Source organism: Serinus canaria, chromosome 26 (assembly GCF_022539315.1).
Source record: "Serinus canaria isolate serCan28SL12 chromosome 26, serCan2020, whole genome shotgun sequence".
NCBI lineage: Eukaryota > Metazoa > Chordata > Aves > Passeriformes > Fringillidae > Serinus > Serinus canaria.
The window spans coordinates 2,376,953-2,396,409 of NC_066339.1; the positions used below are offsets into that span (position 1 = coordinate 2,376,953).

Consider the following 19,457-nt stretch of genomic DNA (forward strand, 5'->3'; position numbering starts at 1 on the left):
TCACTGCATGGCTCAGAAGGTCACAAGACCACTAGTTATAAGACTTTTTAAGGATTTATTAACTAATAAAACACTGTCAATAAGGATATTTATGGTTTTGACTTAATCTTTAAATATTTCATCTTAAGGACCCATGCTACAGTGCAAGCTTTCTTAGCCAATCATGTTTTGACACACAAACCTACAGTGCTATGCTCTAAAACTCTAAACTTTCTTCTACTTACTTTAATGTGTCTCTGCTTTAAACTATAAATCCACATTCTTGCTTCTAGCACCAAAGTTTGGAAGCCTTTTCTAAAGTCTCAGATCAAATGTGTTTAATTCTAAGCTTTGGCTTACAGGCCCAAAATTCTGAGAGTTCCCTGCACTTCAGATTCCAACAGAGCTGAAATGCTGTGCTCTTCCCAAAGGTGTGCCTTGGATCTCCTCTTTCTTAAGAAAGGTAAACTGGGGAGACTGACAATTTGATCTTTCCCAAATTTAGATTCTTTTCAGAGGTTTCAATAGCAGAATAAGGTTCCCTTTCCATCACCTCAGTGTTACAGAACTCCTGGGTTTTTTTTCTTTCCTTCCAGAGTTGGAACATGGGAGTAATTTACCTGAAATCACTGATGTCCATGAAATAAAACCAAACTCCTATTTTCTTCAGATACACCAAAATTTTTGAGTCAACTATTGACTGAGGAGGGCAGGCTAAATCTCAGATGCAAGTGTTTCAGGATTCCAGGCTGCTTAGATAAGATCTCACTGCAGCTATAGGCTCCTACAGCAGATTTGGATCTGAATGGGAGCCTAAATATGGAATTTCAGCATGTGCCATCTCCATGGCTTCTGCTGAACATCCTTATGTGATTTGCCACACTGTGTTTAAAAGTGACAGCTGAAATGTGGCCCATGTTACACATCTAAAAATGCAATTGGTCTAATTTTATACTGCAGAGAGGGTGAGGTAAAATGGTGCTATATCAAATACATCAAAATTTTCTTCTGCCATGCCTGGAGGAAGTAAGAGCAGTGCAGAACATAGCCCATGAAATCAAAAGAGAGCAGTTTTCTAATGATATCAATGAAGAAAAAAGGTAATATTGCTTACTTTTCAAGGTCTTGACCCATTGCAAAACAGGCAAAAAAAAGAATTGCCAAAAATGTAACTGTCTGCAGAGGTCTCTGGGGCAGGAACATTTTCTGTCTTCTTTAAATCAGCTCCACAGGACCAGAAGCTGATGGTGTGATCAGAAATCTTTTCTTCTGTTCTTGCTTTCACCTGACAAAATGAATTTCAGCCTTTAAGCAGGGGTTAGAGTGGAGCACTGTGCTGTGGTAAAACATCCCAGGACCTCCCACATCATCCCAGACCCATGGATTTGTAACATACACAGGAAAGGATGGACAGGATTCACAGGATATTTCTGCATTTCCTTGCTTAGAGTCCTAAATCTCCTTTCCCACTGCTGCCTCTCAAAATAACATTTTGAACTCTTGTGCATTTGCAAGCACAGAAAATTATTTTAGGACTTGGAAGAGACCCTCCTGATCAAAAAACTTCACAGCAATTTGACACAAAGATCAGGATTGCTGAAAATCATGAAACCCAAAAGGTATTTAAGGTGGAGCAGGAATATCAAGTTAAAACCTGTTCTCAGCCCTGGGGTTTGGGCCTTCAATAACACAACCTTTTCCATGAGCAAGACAAGTGCTAACTCCCAAATATCCAGGATTACATTAGACTGCTGCTGGATTTCTTTTCTGTGAAGAAATGGATTTCTGGCTTAGGGAAGGGACAACTAGAAGATGTAATTGTGTAATCATTACAAATGATTATTTTAATCCATGTTATCATTTCATTCAGCTCTATATCTGTTCATGGCATTGGTACACTCATACCTACCCACCCCTTCAATCCTACCACACCTTTATTGCCAGGTCTAGCCTTAAAATTTCTGCATTTTTGGTACTAATGACTGTACTCTGCTTTAGGATTGACTCCAGCCTAGCCTTTTATTCCTGTATTAATTGTTACATCAAAACCTGAAGGGACAAGAAAATAAAAGTTGTAGAATTTAAATTGTTATGTAAGAGTAGTAAAGACAAGTTCCTGTACAATTTTTTTTTCCTTCTGTGCAGAAGAAATTTGGGATTATAAAAAACTCAGCATCTCCTCAAAAGACTTGTCTTTATACTAACTTGAATATTGTCAGTGACTGGGTAATAAAGCAAATTATACATTAATAGAACATAAATACACATCAGTTCTGTATTTGCTTGTAACAAGTTTGTTCTTAATAAGCCTGCCCTAGTAATTTGTGAGTAATTTTCTTGGGCAATATGCTGAAATCAAACTAGATGTGAAATAACAAGTGGGTATTAGTTCTGATGAAAAATATGTGTATTAAATGCAGATACATGCACATAAATATACATAGAGATGTGTCTATTAAATGCTGAGGGATATTTGAAGTTATGCTAATGCAGAACTGCTCAGACACAATAGAGAAATGACACTTTGCTACTGTGATCAACACTAAATTCTACATTAATTAAAAGCATCTCCCAGTTACAAAAGGAACATTATCCACTTACTGGTGGTGGTGTTTGGATGCCAGGGAAGTCCTGACCTGCAGAATCTCCTGCCAGCCCTGTGGTGATGCTCCAGTGCAGTGACTGAGTGCCCTGGAGTACCTTTTATAGCAGCCCAGAGTGCTCAGGAACAATGGGAATGGGCTCCACAGCATTCTGTGACCTTGTGCCAGGGAAATGAGACAGCTCCAGCAATAAAAAATCTTGGATTTTAAAATAATCAGCTCTGACTAAGGACAAGATCACAGCTTTGCAGGCAGTTTCTTCTTCCTTTGCAGTCTCTCGTGTTTTGTGAAAACTTTTGATTCTAGCACAGCTTTGCTGTGCCCCAAGATGATGGACAGGGGATATCCAGCTGTTCCAGGGTTGATCAGGAAAAGTGTCTCTGGTGTGGAAATAGATCTTGCTCCTTTCCTGTTCTTGTGGCTCAGGTGTGGGACCCTCAGGTGGGTAAGAGGAATCTAAATTAAAAATACTGGTGATACCTGCAATGTACAGTCAGCAAAACCCAGTTACAGAATCACAGAATGAACCAGATTGGAAAAGACCTTTAAGATCATCTAGTCCAACCTATGACCTAACACCTCCTCCTCAACTAAACCACAGCACTGAGTGCCATGTCCAGGCTTTTTGTAATCACATCCAGGACAGTGGCTCCACCACCTCCCCGGGCAGACAATTCCAGTGCCCAATCACTCTTTCAATTAAGAAATTTTTCTGATGTCCAACCTGAACTTCCCCTGGTGCAGCTGAAGGCTGTGTCCTCTCATTCTGTGAGTGGTTGCCTGGGAGCAGAGACCAACCCCCACCTGACTACAACTACCTTTCAGGGAGCTGTAGAGAGGGATTAGGTCACCCCTGAATCTCCTTTTTTCCAGGCTGAACAACCCCAGCTCCCTCAGCCATTCTTCATAGGGCTTGTTTTCCAAGGCCTTCACCAGTCTTGTTTCCCTCCTCTGGACATGTTCAAGCAAGTTCAAATTACTCACAGAAAATCTCAGGAGCTGGTAAATAATAAAATCCCAGAATGGTTGGACTGGAAGGGACCTTAAAGCCCACCATCCCACCCCCTGCCATGGCAGGGACACCTTCCACCATCCCAGGTTACTCCAAACCCATCCAGCCTGGCCTTGGACACTTTCAGGGATCCAGGGGCAGCCACAGCTGCTCTGGGCAACCAAAATAAGATTCCACTGGATTTTAATGTTCAGTACAAACTTAATTTAAATATGTTGATTGTACTGTAAAAAAAAATCATTTGAAATCTGGGAAGATGGGAGAAACTCACTGAACAATAAAAGTGCAAGTGGTAGTACAGGCAAAAAGCCAAATTCTGATATGTTTTGAAACCCTGCAAGCTGACACCACACAAGGTTTTATATTCACTGTATGACCTCTAAGCAGGTAATTTCAATAGAATTTGGACACTCAGGATGTGGCTGGATCATTAGGCTGAAACCACTTAAGAGGACCAGTTCCTGCATCTCAAAGTGAAAGACAGTGAATGTATTTGTCACCTCTGAGGAGCAATTCCCTGTGAGGATTGGAAAGATCATTTGCTCAGTGTTTTCTGAAGCCATGGATTCCTTTCCCATAGGCACAGGGCTGTGTTCCTGACAAAGCCAGGCTCAGGTGGATGCAGACATGGTGTCCTGCACAGACAGACCCCTTGCAGGGCTTCACAGCCTCTGTTCTCCAGCTTCCATGGACACCAAATTGCTTTTCATTGTGTTCCTCAAGGCAGCTTGTCTGAGCCCTGCAATGTCTGAGACATCCAATAAACATTCCTGATTTCATTACCTGAGTCCTGATTGTTAAGGAGAGTGTCACTCATTAGAGTGTGTCACCAATTAAGGCTGACATTCATTAAATATTGGTAGATCAGGGCCCAGCTTCACATCAGAGTCTCCAGGGCAGCACTTACACTGTTACACCAAATTATCCACCGTGGATCCCTTGGTTACATCTTCAAGGATTAATGAGCGTTGGCCAAAGTCCTGTGAGAAACATCTGGGACAATTCATCCATGAACTTTTCAAGTCTCCAGCGTACAATGGGTTTTCATTTGATGCAGTTATGGCATCTCCACAGAAAAAACATCGAGTGACCACAAGCAGAGATGGTGACGTGGGATCAGGACAGGGGCACTTGGAGAGTGTTCTGGTGGTCACAGCACATTGCCATGGCTTTGCCTCACCACCCAGGACTCTGGAGAAGGCAGAATAACCAGGGTCAGCACTTTGTGCCATCTCCCTGAGGTCAGACTGCACCAGGGTTACCCTATATTCATGAGAGATACAACATTTCCAAAGAAAACATAAAATGTGTCAATTGCACACTCCAGGCACTCACCCAGGAGGAAATGTTCCCAGCTGTAATGGGGTCAGTGCTAATGTCACAAGGGGAAATGGTACCCCCAGCACTCCCAGGTGATGTTTTTAGCTGGGATAAGTTGACCTCTGTGAGAGGCTGGAGCAGTGCAGAGAGGAGCAGGAGCCTGTTCTGCCGGGGAGATAAGGAGGGATTCGGGCTGACCAGAGCTTGGTCCCCCCTCAGGGCATCTTCCACAACATTCTTGGAGCCATCAAAGGTTTCAGCCTTGGCTTCAAAGCCTTTGCTCCCTCCAGCTTTTCCTGCTCCCTGCATGGGAGGGCCTTTCGCTGTTCCCTCATCTTCAGCGGGAGTTTTGGAGCAGGAGGGTTGTGCCAATTATAGTTTCCCAGGGAGTGACTCTTTTGTTTTGCTTTCCAGTCCTTTCCCCGGGGAGCCAGGTGGGGGAGGAAGGGAATATGGCCTGCTGCAGGGCATGAAAGAAAAAGGGAAGAGAAAGCCTGGAGGCCCAGTTGAGGGGGAAGAAGGAGCTGGGGGAGGGAACAGAAAGCAAAGCAAATGTGCAAATAGCCTCGTTAGGGTAAGGGGGATCCTCTGGCCTGGGATTTGAAAACTTAATTAAACAAAGACTGTGCTGCATCAAAGTGATCCTCTATCTGTAGGGAGAGGGCTGAGAGATCTGAGGAATTTTTTTCTATGTGCTGTTCTCTGTTACTCACCAGTAACAAGAGTGTGGGCTCCAGAAGTCTTCCTGCTTCCCTGACGAAAACATCAACTCTTTTTTTATTACCATTATTTTTGGGTTGTGGTTTTTTTCCCCTTACTGCTCTTAGCCCAACAGACCCTAAATCCTGTGAGCTGCTGCGCTGTGAGTGGAAAGCCGGGCACCGCCCTGCCGAGAGGAAACACTCTGACCACACTCAGGGCAAACAGAGCTGCTGGAGAAGCAGCAGCTGCCAAAGGGCTGTTTGCCCTCCCTGGCCTCCCCCCCTCAGAGACAGGAGGAAATGACACCTCACAGCAAACCACGAAGATTTTGGCACCATCCCACCTGCACTCGAGGTGCTCCAGGGGCATCACCAGCTCTCTGTCCCCGGGGAAGGAGCCAGCAGAGCCATGGCTTCCATCACCATTGCAAGAGGTGAAGTTTAGCTCCCAGGAGTGAGTTCCAGGTTTCCTCTCCCTCTGGGTGCTTTAGCTCTTCTGTGTCACCTCCTTGTCTCCGGGGACAGTCCTGTGCCATCTGGAGAGGTGCCAGCAATCTCATTTGGGAAGGGGCAAACTGTTCCAGGAGCAGTTTGAAATCGTGGCCCCTCTGCACTGTGTACTGCGTCATTCCAGAGCAAACTCCCATCTTCCAAGGAATTAAAATTAGAGTGGAACAGCAGTGACTCAGGCTCACTGTTTTCATTTTCCATTTTCTGTTTCCAAGCCAGATCTACAGAAGCTCCTGGGACTCACAGCTCTGTCTGAACGTGGTAGCAAGGGTGTTTTATCCTCCAAAACCTACTGTGAAGCCAAACCTGGGGCTGGTTCTCTTTTCTGCCCAAAAAATCTCTAGATGGAATATTTTATGTGTGCAAAACAAATTCAGGTGAAGCTGAGACAAAGCCTCAGGTCCCTTTTGCAGCTTCTGTAATACCCACTGGACTCTCTGAGCTTATCCCAGGTTCCACAGTGTTGCAGAAGTCTCCTGAAGACCTCACCCGAGCAAAAACAAAACAACAAAAAAGAAGGGATGTCTCCCAGTGCCATGGGCCCTGTCTCCATGAAAAGGAACTCTCTGGGATCTGTCCCTGCAAGAGAATGTCACTGTGGTGTCAATAGCTTAGACATGAGACCCCAACAGTGGCAGAAGCTTCACACCTGGAAAGGTGAGGATGAAGGATGAGCAATTAAATGTCATCCACGTAAAGAAATGTCACCCTGATTAATCCCCAGGTGCTGAGTCTTGGGGACATGCTGTGCTTGGTGCTGTCTTACTTTAGGTCTATGATATATACATTACAGTCTGTTGTTTCCCTCTCTCGTTACATGAACTCTGAGGTAGAGATAAAAGCTTTCACTGTGTAAAAATATATGTATTAAAAGTGAGGAAATAAGGGACTTGTACCCTTTAAACAGAAGAGTGTGTGGGAATAAGCTCATGCACTGGAATATATCTAAAGATCAGGCCTGTGTAAGTCTCTGATTCTTCAGAAATAGTTTTCACCAGTGTTGGCTGATGGGCAGGATGTGAAAATGGGGCGAATCCACAGGAACCTCATGACAGCAGGTTCAGATGTGCCTGTGTGCAGTCGGTTTCTGACTGAAGATGCATCCCCTCCACCAGTTCCTGTTGTGTTTGAGCAGTGACATTTCCCACAAAAGGCTTTTCCGTGGGCAGAACTGTGCCAGTAAATAACTGGTTTTGCTGGTGTCTGGTTTTGCTTGAGGAGCAGCTCTAAGAGATCCTCTTGCAGATAGAAGTGTTCTCCAGTAAATATTACCTGTCTCCTGAGGTATCCAGAGCTCCAGGAGCTTCTGGACAATGCTCTCAGTCACATGGAGGAATTTTGGGGTGTCCTGTGAAGGGCCAGGAGTAGATTTTTGATGGTTCTTGTAGGTGCCTTCCAGCTCAGAATATTCTGTGGTTCAGTGATCCCTTAAATTTGGCTCACACAGCTGAGGTTTCTTTGAAATCATAACGCCTAGAATGTGTTCATTTTCCTCTGAGACTGAAATCTCAGAAACCACAACAACAGTTTGACTAGAACACCTTACTGCAGACCAGTGTGGTCTTGGATCCTGGTCTGAGGGTTTATAAAACATTTAACCAATGATATTGGACACAGGTGGTAAAAGCAGCAAGTGCAATGCAGCAGGATTTTCCAAACACAGAAGGATTTTCCACACACTCACAAACGTGGAAGAAGGAGGGAAGTGATGTAGCACAAAGCTTCCACATATGTGACATGCACAGGGCTGGTTTGGGGACCAGCTCTGGGTCACAATCAAAGCACTGGCTTTGGAATGGCACAAGAATTGTGTGGCTGTGCTGGCACATCCCAACCCAAGCTCTGGGAATTTGGCTGAGCACTCTGAGCTCTGCCTTGTGCCCCGTGATGGGCCATGTTCAGTTTCTGAATAACACCAAAACCAAACTGAAAACAGATTATGTTGGGATGATGTGATTTTTGTGGGCTGTGATTTTATAAAATGTGGTGACAGACTTAACCTCAGGGAAGAAGTGCTTGAATAGAGCAGGTAACATGTCCTAGGTGAGTGCTGAGTGCTCTGTTTGCTTTGCAGCAGGTGAGCTGACTTCTGAATAAATCCTTTGTTCCCAAGTCTGTCACCTGGAATTATCTTCATACATCATGGGTAACTTTGGTATGAAATTCAAAGTTCTGTTAAGATTACAAGTCCTACATGACCAAGTTTCTCTCTAATATTTGTTCTGTTTCTTTTTTAAAATATCAATTGTTGCATAACTTAAATCATGTTTGAAATGCACATTATGTGATGTGAGGAGGGTCTAGGAATGCTGCAAACCCCCTTGGAGAAGGGAGGGGAATGCTGGAAATCACCTCAAAGAAGTCACAAAGTGAAATTGCTGAACAGCTCCAACCTTCAAATTATTTCCTTTGTTTGTATTGCCTCAGGAAATTAGCCATCAGCTAATTTAGATTACAATGGATTAGATTTCCTTAATTAAAGGCAGGTAACTCTCAGATAACTGTATACACAATAAAGATACTTTGGAGCATTCATTACCTCAAAATCATTGTTGTGTTTCTGTCCCTTGGCCAGTTTTGACCCTTTGAGGATTTTACTGAGAAAAACCTCTTAAAAATAATGGGGGATGCTGCAAAAAGATTTTTGAAAATTCCAGTTAATTATATCAGCTGGTTGTTTTTAATTCCAGTTGGGTTTCTGGAATTCTGGTAGACAAGGACATCCCATCCTCTGCACAGTTCCTGTTTGGAAAGCAGAGTCAACGAGCAATGATTTGTACTCAAAATGCCTTTTTGTGCATTACATGATTTAAAGTATTATTAATTATACCTCTACCAGATAAATTTGTCTTCTCTGGCCTATGGCAAGGAGTTGAAGTCTGGATTAAACCCAGCCTGGCTGTGAGGGAAGGTTTTTGGGAGGTTATTGCAGCAACAACCCTGGGTGGATTTCTTATATTACCTGATAACCAAAATTAGCAGGTTTGTTATCAAAGGCAACCCCTTCGGAGCAAGTTAATAGTTTAATTAGACGCTAAACCCCATGTTGTACGTACAAACGTTATGTGTGAATGAGAGTTTGGCAAAGCACATCAACAGCACTGCGTATGTGTAACTAAAACTTCTCCGTTCAAATCCTCTCTTTTTCTCAAGTGAAAAAAAAAAAAAATTAAATCAGTTCCATCCTTTGTGCCTCAGTAAGCCAAACCCTGCCATAAAATTTACCAAAACCTCCAGCTTACAGCAGTTTGCTCAAAGCAGTTATTTAAAGCTCAGGGCGAGAAAGGGGTCTGAGAAAATTGAAGCGTTCAGAGGTGTAGACCCTACCTGGAAGGACCTCATCGGGCCACAGACACAAGGAAATAAAACTTTATTTTTTCACGTTAGCCAGAAAAACAGCAGTTCTGGGGTGGTTACCGCTCCCTGATTGCAGGGCCCGGGTGGGGCCCCCTCAGCGCTCCCGCCATTACCGCCAAGTGCCCACCCGCACGCGCGCGCGCCGTGACGCCAGCTGTCAATCAGCGCAACGACGCCCTCTGATTCGCTGTCGCCTGGAATCACGTGGGCGAGGACTAGCCGTATATAAACGCGGGCGGGGTCGTTGCTGGCCGCCATTTTGTCCAGTGAGGAAAAGCGGAGCTGGGGTCTCGCTGAGGGTCGAGTCGGCTGAGTTTAGCGCGGGCTCCCTTCGCGCGCCCTCCCTCTAAGCACCGGTGAGGATCTTCACCCCGGAGGGCGGGGGGGAGGCAGCATCCGCGGTCTCGGTGCCCGGCAGGGCGGATGGAAGCGGCGGCGCGCCGCCCAACAAAGAGCAGCCGCCATTTTGTAACGCCGGGCCCGGGGCGGCGGCTGCCGCGGCCCTGAGCGGAACCGGGCGGGGAGGCGGGGGTTGCCGGGAGGAACCCCTTCTCGGCCTGTTCCCCGCGGGGTGTGAGGCCAGGCGGGGTGGGAAGTGCCACGGGGGCGGTGTGGCGGCGGCCCGGCTGCCAGTGGCAGCGGTGGTCCCTCACGGCGCGCTGAGGAGCAGCTCCGGAGCGAGTCCCCGGGCATTGCCCGCGGCGCTTGGCGGGAGATGGCGCTGCACCCCTCACCCTCCCCATCCCCTTCGTGCGCGGATCGCCCTGATCCTAATCCCGATCCGGGAACAATGGAGCCTCCCCCGCGCAGCGCCCTCTGCAGACCCCCCCCGCGCTAAGCAGGAAGAGGGGCGCGGCACCTCCCCTCTCAATCTAATCAGTAAAAGTAAACGAAATTCCACGAAATAATAAATTTTGATCGCAATGTAGTATAGCAGCTTTCTTGTTGGGTTTTAAGTTTTGTCCCACTCCGCTGGCTCCTTCCAAACAGTGTCTCCATCACAACGCATCACTGCAGAAGTTTCAGGGGGAAGTAGCCAACAGAGTGACTTCCCTTGGAAGTGAACAAGCACGTGCGCTCTGTTAAATACATGTGAACTTCTTTTTTGTCTTAGCAATGCATCGTGACTCTTGTCCGCTGGACTGCAAGGTCTATGTGGGTAACCTTGGAAACAATGGCAACAAAACAGAATTAGAGCGAGCTTTTGGCTACTATGGACCACTGCGCAGTGTATGGGTGGCAAGAAATCCTCCTGGGTTTGCCTTTGTGGAGTTTGAAGATCCCCGAGATGCAGCTGATGCAGTAAGAGAACTAGATGGAAGGTAAAGTGTGCTTGTGTGCTTAGCTTGGCTGGTCAAAATATGGGACATTGTAGGAGTGATAGAGTTTTAAGTTGTGAAACTTAAACTGCAGGGCTAAAGTCTTGATGCATTTCTTAATGCACTATTTTATATGGTTCTGTAAGGGTGTTCTTACGGTGCAGCAATAGAATCCCAGAATGGTTTGGTCTGGAAGGAACCTCGAAGCTCCCCATGGGCAGGGATGCCTTCCATCATCCCAGGCTGCCCCAAGCCCCATTAAGCTTGGCCTTGGACACTTCCAGGGATCCAGGGGCAGCCACAGCTACTCTGGGCACCCTGTGCCGGGGCCTCCCTACCTTCACTGGGAACAATTCCTAATTCCCAATATCCCATCTATTCCTGCTCTCCTTCATGAATAGCATTGTAATGTTTAATTTTGCATTTCACAGTTGAACTCCCAAGTAAGAAATTATTTGCATCTCTTAGTGTGTGTTAATTAAATTGCAGATGGTGTTACTATAAAGAGGTAAAACTGATTGTTGAGACTCTCCTTTGCTCTTTCCCTGCCTGTTTTACTGGCACAGCAGTTTTGAGAAGCAGCCGATCCTTTTGTCTGCCAAAGAATCCCAGAATGGTTTGGGCTGGAAGCCCATCCTGGTTCCACCCACTGCTGTGGGCAGGGACACCTTCCACTGGATAGCCTGGGTTGCTCCAAGCCTGTCCAGCCTGGCCTTGGACACTTCCAGGGAAGGGTCCCCCACAGTCATGCTGGAGCTGACTCTGGGCACAGTGCTTTGATGACAGAACATTTTTCCCTTTTGCCTTGTTTTTCCATCTTCTGGATTGTGTATGTTTTATTCCATGCTGCCTTCTCCCTGGCAGTGCTAACCAGCGTCCCCTTCTCTTCCCAGAACGCTGTGTGGGTGTCGCGTCCGCGTGGAGCTCTCCAACGGGGAGAAGCGCAGTCGGAACCGTGGCCCCCCTCCGTCGTGGGGCCGGCGCCCTCGGGATGACTATCGCAGGAGGAGTCCCCCTCCTCGGCGCAGGTACCTGGGCACAGCACAATCCTAGAGCTCACAGTTACCACGTAGCATCCTAGGAGCAGGCTTGTAAAGGCATGTTGATGGATGGCATTCATCTATCCGATCATGATTTGGTAATGACAGATGCTAAAAAAAAACCCTAAAATCAACCCCCCCACAAAATCGAGGTGAACTTGAGTTGTGTTGAATGTTGTTGGCTTTTGTCCGTAGGTGACTGTGCAGTTGGTAGCCAGTGCCCTCTGTCCTGGGCTTATCCTCCTTCCTCTTAAAACCTGCTCATCTTCTAGTCACACTTTCCCTTTCTTCCCCATACTTCAACTTAGGCTGTTCCTTTCCTTTACTCCATAATGGCAAAACATGACATACAGCAGTATAGCATTTCCATACCAATGGGTTTTTCCACTTTGTTTGCAGAACTTAAATACTTCCCAAGCAGGCAGCTGTTTAATAATAGATTGAGTAACAGTTGCTCTAAACATCTGGAATCTTGACACTTAAGTGTTAGTGTGGAAATAAAGCATCGTGTGACAATCCTGTCACTTGAGGTTTGCAAACCCAGCTCTAGCACATAGCAGGATTTTTGGGAACTGGCACGTTCTTGGACCCAGACTAGTTTGTCTGGCAGTTTAGGTGTGCACCGTGGTTTTTACAGGACTGAATTTACCTGTGGCAGGTGAGTGAAGTCCTCCCGAGCCAGGGTTTCAAGCTTACCCTTTTGCTGTTGAAAAAAAATAACACATTAGGAGTATTTGTTAGCTAATAGATGGTTGTACTGATGGCTTGTTTTTCATTTTTTTTATGCTTTTTGGTCCATCTATTAATAAAAATGAACCCGTTACAGAGTCACCATCATGTCTCTTCTCACCACCCTCTGAGTCTGCATTAGCCAGCCAACTAGCCCTTTCAGCGTCATGTGACCAGCGCGCCCCATGCAGCTTGGCTGGTGTCGTTTCACATGACCCAGGCATGGCCAGTCGTCAGGTTGCACCGCCCTTTGGTTCCCGAGCATGCTGTTTTCTCTCAGCCTTCTCTCCAACCTTAACCAAATCGGCAGCAGCCACCTCGACCGCCCACACATTCCCGGCCAATCAGCTCAGCTGTTTATTTACCAAATGTCTTCACAACAACTACAGCAGCAGCCTTCGGCTAACAAAAAAGCAGGAAAAATCCACAACACCCCCTTCGCCAACCAACTAAATACAACGCAACATCTGGCAAAACCTTTTCAGCAAATTCTTCTTGGCAGTCAGTCCGGCAGCCTCACCTCACCATTTCTAGCTTGTTGAAACCAAAGACTTGTAAGTTTTTCCTGCTTATACAGTTTACTGCTGGTTAAAATAAGGAGTAAGCGGCTTATAAGTAATTACTTTTCTCAATCAAAGGCTGGCTGTGCATAATTGAGTGGTAACGTACATATGTTGCTTGAGAAAACTTTTAAGGGTGATATGGAAGCTCTTACACTGTGAATAATGTGAAAACCAGGATATTTGCATGTGAGATGCCGAACTAAATTTTTAATAAAGCTCTAACAAATGTAGCTTTTCCTTGCCAGAAAAATCCTATCACCTTTAAATGGTTTTACTAACAGTTTTCAAAACTTAAAACAATTACTTTTTGGGATGAACTGGGCCGAGCTAAGGTTATATTTTTAAAATTTTTTATTTTTTATAAGGAAATAGTCTAAACACACTCTATGGCATTAAAAATGACAATCACAAATATGCAGTTCTAATGTAGCACTTAATGGCATTATCAATATTGACACTGAGCGCATTTTCACTTTTTTTTTTTCCACTTGATATCTCTTATGTCTTGTTATGGACCTTTTTGGCTTGCATGGGTTCCAAAACATTTGCTCTGTGCTTTTTTTTTTTTTTTTTTTTTGGAACCACCTGTGGGACTTTGGTGTGGTGTTCTGGGCAGTGTATTTAGTTGAAATGGAAAGTGTTGCATTGGACAACTCTGCTCTGACGCGTTCTTAGTTAAATGAATTCGTGGTTGGAAACGTGCTGTTCACACTGAGCTTGGTTTTACTGCCTAATCTCTCCATGCCTTTTACTGGATGATGGATGCCAGTTATTCTTGGCACGTTCCCTGGGCCCAACAGTGAGTTTGACAAGTTGGGAAATGCCTCAGCCCGTTAAAGCTCAAAGAATGGATCAAGTGCCTCACATTTGGTTTTCTGGTTCTAGATCACCGCGAAGGAGAAGCTTCTCCCGGAGCCGCAGCAGGTATGGAATCCCTTCCCTACCCTGTGGACTGCTCCAGCCTGGGGGGTTGGAAAGAACAGCCCAAACCAGCTCCATGTGTGGGCTGTGCACAAGCAATAGTTTGGTAAAAGGGAAACAGATTTGTTTCTGTCATAGTGCTTGCCTGGAATTATTGAGCTGTTTAAGATTCCAGGAATAGCAGTGGAAAGATACTGAGAGCAGAAGTAATTTCCTTTCTGCAGATGCCTGGCATCTTGTGTCAGTTTTCCCCAAAGTTTAGGTGTTAATGTGCTACTCTCTCACAGAAACTGTGAGCATAGGATCATTGAGCCCTGAGGTGGGAAAAGACAGTTAAGATTGAGTCCAGGCATAAATCAGAATGTTAATTGAGTGGGATTCTGAAAAAAAAAAAAAAAAGCCACACACAAAAAAAAACTTTACAAAGTACTACATACCTGTTTACAGCACATTATGAGCTGTTGGCTCAGGCTGGTTATTCTTCCTCAAGAAAAGGTTAATAGCATTAGTTTCTAACTACTCAACCAGTTTCCCCTGGTAGTTAGAAACTTCCTCTCCTGAAGAGAAGCTCCTCAGTGAGCCTCCTTGGCTTGGTGAAGCTTTGCTCTGATGGTGTGATGTTGTGGTCTGTACCAGGTCCCTCTCCAGAGACAGAAGAAGAGAGAGATCACTCTCAAGGGAGAGGAACCACAAGCCCTCTCGCTCCTTTTCCAGGTCTCGCAGGTAAGGAGAGCCTTCGGTGTTTGTGTGTTCTGAGTAAATGTGAAAATAACTTTGTGCCTTGGTGGAGAATCACTTTAGTGTCATTAGATTCTTCACCTTAAAACAACAAAAAGCTCAGTTTTATTAAATGAACAGTATTTTTTAAATGCTTCAGTGTCACCTGCTGATTGTGGCTAGGGGGCTTAAAGGAAGATCTTTTCCTGACACCTGATCCTTACTTTACCTGTTTGTTTTTCAGTCGCTCCAGGTCAAATGAGAGGAAATAGGACTGTGGGAAGGAGCTGTGTACAGGAAGTCATGAGATCCGAGGCCAGGAGTATGTACAGAACATTGTTTTGTTTTGAGACTTCATAAAGCTTGGTGCATTTTTAAAATGTTTTAGCTGTTGAACTTGCTTTGTTCCTTGTATCTTGTAACAGGTGGCAAATGTAAAGATGTGAATCTGTATATGGTTCTGAGCAGATCCTATGATTTGTAATATTAATGGTTTTCCAATGTACCATTAGACATGGGGGGGGGGTGTGTGTGGAATGGCAAATGGTCTGTGTTGTGTAGCTGGAAGAGCGGGGCTGGGCTGGGGGTTGCTGGGGCTCAGCTCGAAGTGTGCAGGATGGTGTGTTCCTTGTGGGATCAGGCCAGGAGCAGAGCAGGACACAGGTAGTCCATAGCCCATGTCTGGGAAAGAGATTAGTGAGCCAGTGGCAGGGGGAGGGGGTAAGGGTTGGGGGCTGCAGCTTCATCCAGCTCCAGTCTGACTGAGCTGCTTTATATTCCATGAACAAAAACTTTTTAGCTATAGGGTCAGTTAATTTTGTACTTGGTGTGAGTAGAGTCCTTAATTAGATGATTGTTGATTGACCATGTATTCCAGAAGCTCTGAATAGACCAAATCCACAGCAGAACTGACACCTGGAGTGGATGTGTTATGTCTAATGGTACATTGTAAACATTAGTTATTAAACATTTCTTTACTGTACAAGAATTTTCATGTCACTTGTAAAATGTCTTTTGTGAGATCCTTGGGATTAAAGTTTTGGTTACAACTCGTTGTTCAGTATTTAACTCGTCCCTGACTGTGACAGTCACCCCACCTGGCTGTAACACAGCTGTGCAGTGTCCAACACAGCTGTAGCTGCTCACCTGTCTGTGGTGAGGTGCAGTGTCACTCCACCATGGCAATCTAATCCTGTTTTACAGGTCCAGCTGGGGTGCTCAGTAGCTAATGCCACCTGACTCCTTGCCTTACAGTGAGCCCTGTAGTGAGTGATTCCTTGGAAAGCCAGCTGGAGATAGAAAGGTTCACCATGATCTTTGTATGCCAGCTGTGGGTTTGGAACAGCATTAAGATTTTCATCCCTTCTCAGTGTGGAAACCAAAACTTACCCTGAAGATTCACTTCCTGTGGAAATGCAGCATGGCTGGAGAGCAGGTGGAGCTGCCACACTGCCCAAGGGCTCCCTTGCACCTGAATCCCAAGTTGCTCCAATGGTTCAGTTGTGTGGTTTAGATTAAATCCCTCATGATAATCCCTGGTGGTGGAGTTTCCTTTGCTTGGTGGTTTCCAGGCAGGGACAAGGAGATGGTGAAGCTGTATGGGAGGGATGTGCTGGTGCTGCTAAGCTCAGTGTCTGGATTGATTTATTTTTTTAAATGACTTAGTGTTGGTTGGGCTGGGTCTTGAAGGTCTCTTCCAGCCCCTCTGAGGTTCTGTTGATGAGTTTAAGACTGCATGTTGCTGTGTCTCCCACCTCGTGTCCCAGAAACGCCGGGTAGCCGCAGGTGCTGCGTGAGGCACTCACAGCCCGAACTGCCCCTGGAGCGGGATTCAGCGGTGAGCTGGGAATGCCCAAGCCCGTCCCGGCTTCTGCGGAGGGTGAGAACAGCGGGTGGAGCCGGCTCGGGCTGTGCAGTGCCGCCGCTGCCCGGCAGAGGTCAGTGCGGCTCCTCCGGCCCGGGGCCTATTCGCTCTCCAGCCGCTCCGGGCCGGGCCCAGGGACTGCCCGGGGCCCTGCTTGGTTCTGTTTCCTTTCCCTACGTGCCTCTGGCAGTGTCAGATGTGCAGAAGGGTCACAGCTCATGGTGCCTCTGAGGGTACAGACATTCTTCCTGTGGTTACCTGGGGAAACAAGGAGCCTTCAGTTCAGCTGCTGCAGGGAGAGAAATCTGAAGTGCCAGAGACAGTGGGAAGGAGGTTGTGGTTTTCATACGCAACAGTCTCGTGGAAGTGAAGCGTTTCAGTTTCAGGTTTCTGACTATTTTACTCCCCAGCTGAATGAAGAAGTTGCTCCTTAGATCAGAAGTGTGCTGGTTTTATGTAATTGGGCAGAGGTTTGAAGGGGAACACAACAAACAGCTTCTAGAGAAGGATGGGAAATTTATAATTATGTATAAACACAGACTGGACAGCCCTTCCCACAGGGTATAGGTAATGAGCTATTTTTGATGTACCAGCACATCTGTGGATTTCAGGCATCTCCTTCCTGTCTGAGGGAGTGACCAGCCTGGGAGTGTTGTGTTTAAAAAGTTAGCTCTCAAATTAAATATACAAGGAAGTATTGGTGTTCTAAGGCCAGGGACATCCCTTGCCTCTCCCTAAAGATTCTGATACCAGGAAGAGTCACCAGCAGTTTGTCCCTGCCAGGTTAGGACAGAGGGAGACTATCCAAGGCTCTTTGGCAGAACCGCAGCCCTGCTCTGGAGACCCCTGGAGTGATGGAGCTATTGCTGCTGCCTGACACTTTCCAGATTGTTTCAGGGCCTGGTTTCATGGTGCTGACAGTAATGATTTACACAGTGTTTCTAATTTGGGGAGAGGTTTAACTGCCCCTGCTTCAGGCAGAAGCATCCTGGGGTTAATCCTCAGAGATCCTCAGCAGTGCCCGAGCACATCCCAGTTATTTTATACACTCTCCCTGGGGAGAGCATTGGGTGCAAATGGGTTTGCAAAGAAGAGGATCTTGTTTTCTTTTTATGTACATGCTGCTCTTTGTTTATGACCAAAGATCATGTTAAGAATGTGCCTTGCACTTAAAAAGTGGAGAGGTTAAGGATCTCCTTTCTTTTGTTGGGATTTGTTCCACTGGCCTTCAAACGGGGTTGTACTTGCTTGAGGAGTTGTGATCCTCCCAAGCACTGGACAGTGCTGCTGGTTAGGCTGCTCCATGTGCAGGGTGACATGTCCATGTACATAAGGCTAGTTAGGACAAAAACTGGAGAAAAGGAAGGCTGACAGATATATGTTAAAAAAACAAGGGAAAAAATCCCTTGAAAAATAGATTAATTTTTGCCTGTTCCACTCAAATTCATCAGGTTTTATCCTCACCCTGTTCAGAAAGGTGAAGGGAGCCAGTATGGACCATTCCCACTGTTGATTTCAAAGCTGAGCCTTGGGAAGGAATGCCAAATCCCTGTCCACAGGTGCAGCCTGGCAGTTTCTGGTTTCTCCTCTATTAAACTGATTTGCTCCCCCTCTGAGAGCAGAAAAGAGCTGCAGAGTTCGGAGCCAAACACTGCTCTGTGAAAAAAGAGCTTTTTTTACTCTTGGACAAACAGGTGTGCTGTATTACCCCCCATCCTCCAAACCCAGTCTGGTTCTGGAGCTTTGCTCTTCTGTCCTCCAGCCACAGCTGGAACTGCAGTGTGTTACTGATGGAAGGGCCTTGCATTTCATCCCCTGCCTTTGCATTTCCTTCTTTTTGAAACCAGAGAGACATCACACTGTGCCCAGGGATCTTCTGCAGCAGCCTGGCACAGGTTATACCTTGTAGTTCTGAACCTCTCCTGCTTTGGTGGGGGTCTGGCAGCATAACCCAGTGCTGGAAGGATTTTTTGACCTGCAGATGTTTTCAGGGTTTTGTGTTTATTAATAAAGTCATGGAATCACTAAGGTTGGAAAAACCCTCTAACATCGAGTCCAACCATTTCCCCCAGCAGTGCCTGAGCATTTCTGCAGCTTTTTACTGCTCTTATCACCATTTTTCAGTTTCCAGTTTTACTTTCATTTACCATGATATCATCATGAGCTGCCTCAATGTCTCTTGATATACAGATCCTCAAAGTGGCTGAAAGTTGACAAATGTATTTCTGCTGGATTTAATTCCTGTACTCCTGTTCAAATCCTGCCCCAGAAATACAGTCCCAAAACCTGAGCTGCAGTCCCCGCCACAGGTCAACCTGCTCTGGTGCTGTCGTAGTGCAAGTCTCTTGGCAGAAAAAGGAAAAAACAAGTGAAAAAACTGGAGCATCAGCCCCTTTTGCAACCAAAAGGCTGAAGGGCAGCAGTGCAATTCCAGTCACTCTGGTTTGACCTTAGCTCCTGCCCAGGGTGATGGCACCATGCCCTACCTCCCCTAAAGAGGCAGCTCCCCACTGCCCTGCTGCTGGAATGCAGCTGCCTCCGGCTTCACCCCTCAGCCTGCCAGAAGCTGGCAGAATAAAGCTAATTTTTGCTTGGCCAAGCTTTGCAGTCACTCGGGCTTGCTGGAGCTGAAGCCTTATCCCAGGCTCTCACATGAGAAGTGTTCTGGTTTCCTCCAAGCACCATCACTGTCTGGGGTTGCTCGTTCATTTCTGCAGTTTCACTGGGGCACAGCCACAAGTTCCTCTGTTAATGCCTTTCAAACAAACACGGCTGGGGACTAAAATAAACACGGGATCCAGACAAATATAAAATAGACATGC

The 19,457-nt window shown here is 46.1% G+C and overlaps 1 protein-coding gene and 1 long non-coding RNA gene across 2 annotated transcripts; one reads left to right on the forward strand and one right to left on the reverse strand.

Moving 5' to 3' along the window:
• Nucleotides 1–2,586: 2,586 nt before the first annotated feature.
• On the reverse strand, nt 2,587–5,773 carry LOC127060816 (uncharacterized). The gene is made up of 3 exons (XR_007780155.1): nt 5,628–5,773; nt 4,502–4,785; nt 2,587–3,062 (listed from the first exon to the last, which is right to left on the reverse strand). It is a non-coding gene; the product is annotated as an uncharacterized LOC127060816 (long non-coding RNA).
• Nucleotides 5,774–9,672: 3,899 nt separating this feature from the next.
• SRSF3 (serine and arginine rich splicing factor 3) lies at nt 9,673–15,820 on the forward strand. Its single transcript, XM_009097303.4, has 6 exons — nt 9,673–9,838; nt 10,597–10,804; nt 11,695–11,829; nt 14,019–14,057; nt 14,691–14,777; nt 15,016–15,820. The coding sequence occupies exons 2-6, from the start codon at nt 10,599–10,601 to the stop codon at nt 15,041–15,043; spliced, it is 495 nt and encodes a 164-aa protein (XP_009095551.1). The 5' UTR covers nt 9,673–9,838; nt 10,597–10,598; the 3' UTR covers nt 15,044–15,820.
• The last annotated feature ends 3,637 nt before the right edge of the window (nt 15,821–19,457 follow it).